We start from the raw sequence: 4,248 nt of genomic DNA, 5'->3' as shown, positions 1-4,248 counted from the left end.
CCAATTGATGAAATTAATTAATTATCCGTATGGAGTTAGTAATACGATTAATGACAAGATGAAATTAGTTAATTTTCTGTATAGGGTTATTAATAACATTAATGACAAGATGAACTAAATTTCTGGTAAATGGTAGCATCATGTTTTCAAGACAATATCATTGCAAGTAGAAATAGATGTTTAGTTGGATGAGGATCACCATCGTTATTTATATGTTAAAATACGAGAATTTTAATTAATTTCTATAAAACGAAGGAAGGTCAATTTTGAAAATAAAGTGCACTTAATCATCTCTTAAATATTCCTAAAATATCATTTTTGTAATTATAACTTCAAACATCATATTTTTGTTCTCAAAATTTCGTTCTATGCAAAAGAAATTGCATTTTTTTATTTAAGCATCAATTTTTTTATTTAAGAAAATACATGTATACGTTAACAATTTGATTAATAAAAATATGATGTTTCGAAATTAGGAATAATATGGGGAAATTTACTCTAATTTTTATTTCCTAGAATATAATTAAAAAGTAAAAGTGAGAATTTTTTTATGTGCAGAAAAATAAGATAAAAAAAAGAGGTTGAGCTAGGGCACCGTTTAAAGCGGATGGCTTAAGCAAACGTGTTTTCCTATTTATCGACGTTTGTTCGGTCTTTGACCTTCTAGAAGTACCTAAATTTGTAAATATATGACTTTCTAGAAGACGCATATTAATCATGTACGACGCAAACCACTATAAGAAACAAAACACCGCCAATCACATGCATTATATATCCGTTAAAAAGCTTGTCAACAGTCCTTTTATTAGCCGCAGATTGCGATTTCCTTCTTCTTCTTTTTTTTTTTAATATTGTCCACATGCCTCTGCCTTGTTTACACTTCCCGACATGATTAAAGAGTTATTAACTGACTCAGTTTTTTTCTTTGAAAAAAAAAAACTCTTAAAAAAGGACCATTCACACATTCTCAACCATGCAGTGTATCGTAAGCAAAAACACAGTTTAAAAGATGAAAATTATAAAATAAAAATGACTAAAAAAGAGATAGGATCAAACAATCGCCATTGAAGGTTCCTGGTTATCATGTTATTCAAACATTGGGAGCCAGCCTTGTTCTGTAAACATTTGACTTAATCTTTTCTTCTTTCTTTGTCTCTCATTTTCCACTCTCTTTTTAAGTACTCCTCCTTTCTCTGTTCTTTTTCCCACCCAACAAGAACAGAACCCACGTTTTCTTTTCATTTCAAAGGCTTTTTTTTCCCAGAACCAAAGAAGAAATCATGTTATAAATCTTCTTTCGGATTATAACTGAGAGAGCTTTGTTTTTTTGTTTATATAGTAACCAAGCTAAGCTGTTAGCCCTGTGTCCAGAATAACATAGCATCATGGCTTCGGCTTTAGCTGGAGATGATCTGGCAAGGTCGATGAGCAGCAGAAGGAGCTGGGCGGCATCGAGCAGCCATAGAAGCTGGGCCTCAGCCAGCTTCAGGGAGGTTTGGCAACCTCCACCGGAAGTGTTTAACAGGAGTGGACGTCAAGATGATGAGGAAGAGCTACGTTGGGCTGCTATCGAAAGGTTACCAACGTATGATCGGTTGAGAAAAGGGATGTTGAGACAAGTTCTTGATAATGGGAGAATTGTTCATGATGAAATTGATGTTACTAAGCTTGGGATGCAAGATAAGAAGCAGTTGATGGATAGTATGCTGAAAGTTGTTGAAGACGATAATGACAGGTTTTTGAGGAGATTGAGGGACAGAACTGATAGGTGAGTTAAATCGACAAAAGAAAAAACTTTTTCTTGGGGTCTTTTTTTCTTTTTTTGATTTCTGGATTAGTTTTGATTTGATTTATGAGGTTTTGATTGGTGTAGAGTTGGGATTGAGATTCCAAAGATTGAAGTTCGCTTTGAGCATTTGGCAGTTGAAGGAGATGTTTATGTTGGGAGCAGAGCTCTTCCTACCCTGCTTAATGTCACCTTGAACACAATAGAGGTATTATTCTCTTTCTTTTTGAACTTTCACATCTCATCTGTGTAAATTTGAAACTTTACAAATATATAGTGAACATAATCTTTGGATTTACTTAATAAAAGGTAGAAGGAAAAAAGCTTATCCAAAACAGAGGACAAGTCTCTGTTTCTCCCAGTGCAGAGCAGTTCATAAGAGAATTAAAACTCTTTTCTTCGAGTTTTCTTCTTTATAGCAAAAGTTGGCCAGTTCAGACAGGCAGTTTTTAACTGAATCTGAAATTATTATAGTAGTATGTTTCACAATTTTGATGTTTTCAATTAATCAATTCAATTTTTAATGTAATCCTCATTCTGTGTTTTAATTTCTTTTCCTTGGCCAACAGAGCATTCTTGGATTGGTTCGGCTTGCACCATCTAAGAAGAGAAAGATTCAGATTCTTAAAGATGTTAGCGGCATAGTCAAACCTTCAAGGTAATTCCATGAAATTGTCCCAGTTTCTTTTTTTATGCTTTTGTCATTTTGGATCTGAAAAGCATCAACGGACAAACCAGATATCATACTCAAGCAGACGGTAATATCAGTGATAAATAGTACTCTATACTATACAATTTTTGGTGACGAAAAGTTGTTTTTATTTACAATTTCCTGTACAGAAACTGTACTTTTGTTCCCATTGATAAAGCTAACATGTTCGATTTGATGAAATGGATACTTCTATTTTGATTTTGTTTTTAACCATGTAGTAGTTTATAACATTAAATCAATTAATATTTGTATGAAAAATTTCAGGATGACTCTGCTTCTCGGTCCTCCAGGCGCTGGAAAAACAACATTGTTAATGGCACTTGCTGGAAAGCTTGACCATGATCTAAGGGTGAGTTTCCTACTCGTTAAACAGTTATTATTATTATTATTATTATTTTACGTTTATTTCAAAAATTCTCCTAATAATTTGGCTTTGTGAACAGTCATCTGGAAAAGTCACTTACTGCGGTCACGAATTGAATGAGTTTGTTCCTCAAAGGACATGTGCTTATATCGGTCAACATGATCTTCACTATGGTGAAATGACGGTGAGGGAGACATTGGATTTCTCGGGACGTTGTTTGGGTGTAGGTACTAGATATGAAATGCTTTCGGAGCTCTCAAGAAGAGAGAAAGAAGCCGGAATTAAGCCAGATTCTGAGATTGATGCATTCATGAAAGCCACAGCAGTGGCAGGCCAAGAAACTAGCTTGGTGACAGATTATATTCTTAAGGTTAGTCTCGTTTGTTTCCAGATGGTGCATCTCTTTGTTTATCTGTAGGACAGACTAATTACAGGGAGCTGATTTTTGCAACAATGTCTAACAGATTCTTGGGTTGGACATTTGCGCCGATATTATGGTTGGAGATGAGATGCGTAGGGGAATTTCTGGAGGGCAGAAGAAGCGTGTGACCACAGGTATGTTTTGCTGAACAAATTGAAGCTCACCAATTTTCCCTAACATAGGAAGAATTAAATGTGCTTGATAGTGCTCTCGTAGTTTAAGTCACTCCGGAGTCCACGTGGAGATATCAAGATAAAGATACTGACGAAGTTGCTTAGCTGCATGATGTTTATGTACTCAACTCGTAAATGAACTTCCTGGCCAAAAAAAAAAAAAATCCTAAATAGTCTTCACAAACAGTTGTGTTTCCATGTCTGATGTAGATGGTTCTTTTGCATTCGTTTAATTGTCTTTCTCCCTTTATCTAAAGCCTAGATTTCAAAAATATTTTATAACATCAGACATAGTAGTAATCTTTTCTTCCTGAGCTAGGCTTTTCTAAACTACTCAGAAGAATGATACTACCATATACGTTTTCTTAATGATTTATTTCCACCATTCAATTCTTGTATATAAGCATTTGTGCTTGCTTAGGCATTGCTAGTCTAATAGTTTCTATTTGACTTAATTGCAGGAGAAATGTTGGTCGGACCAGCAAAGGCTCTATTTATGGATGAAATATCAACCGGACTGGACAGCTCCACTACTTTCCAGATTTGTAAGTTCATGAGGCAAATGGTTCACATCATGGATGTAACCATGGTCATTTCTCTTCTGCAGCCGGCTCCAGAGACATATGATCTCTTCGATGACATTATCGTACTTTCAGAGGGTGTGATTGTCTACCAGGGTCCACGTGAGAATGTCCTGGAATTCTTTGAATACATGGGCTTCAAGTGCCCTGAAAGAAAAGGAGTTGCTGACTTTTTGCAAGAAGTAACTTCCAAGAAGGACCAAGAACAATA

General features: G+C 35.2%; 1 protein-coding gene across 1 annotated transcript in view; it reads left to right on the top strand.

Moving 5' to 3' along the window:
• The first annotated feature begins 1,009 nt into the window (after nt 1-1,009).
• The window catches only part of LOC110420915 (ABC transporter G family member 34-like), an 8,115-nt gene continuing 4,876 nt past the window's right edge, over nt 1,010-4,248 (top strand). The window contains exons 1-7 of the mRNA XM_021434322.2: nt 1,010-1,768; nt 1,874-1,994; nt 2,356-2,444; nt 2,763-2,847; nt 2,942-3,232; nt 3,327-3,417; nt 3,918-4,248. The exon at nt 3,918-4,248 is cut by the window's right edge and continues 570 nt beyond it. Coding sequence (XP_021289997.1) covers nt 1,386-1,768; nt 1,874-1,994; nt 2,356-2,444; nt 2,763-2,847; nt 2,942-3,232; nt 3,327-3,417; nt 3,918-4,248 — 1,391 coding nt within the window. The 5' untranslated portion in view covers nt 1,010-1,385. The remainder of the gene's footprint in view (nt 1,769-1,873; nt 1,995-2,355; nt 2,445-2,762; nt 2,848-2,941; nt 3,233-3,326; nt 3,418-3,917) is intronic.

Source organism: Theobroma umbraticum, unplaced genomic scaffold (genome assembly GCF_002168275.2).
Source record: "Theobroma umbraticum cultivar Fairchild unplaced genomic scaffold, ASM216827v3 scaffold_86.0, whole genome shotgun sequence".
Lineage (NCBI taxonomy): Eukaryota > Viridiplantae > Streptophyta > Magnoliopsida > Malvales > Malvaceae > Theobroma > Theobroma umbraticum.
The sequence above is the reverse complement of the archived record's forward strand: the minus strand, read 5'-3'. Positions and strand labels throughout refer to the sequence as shown.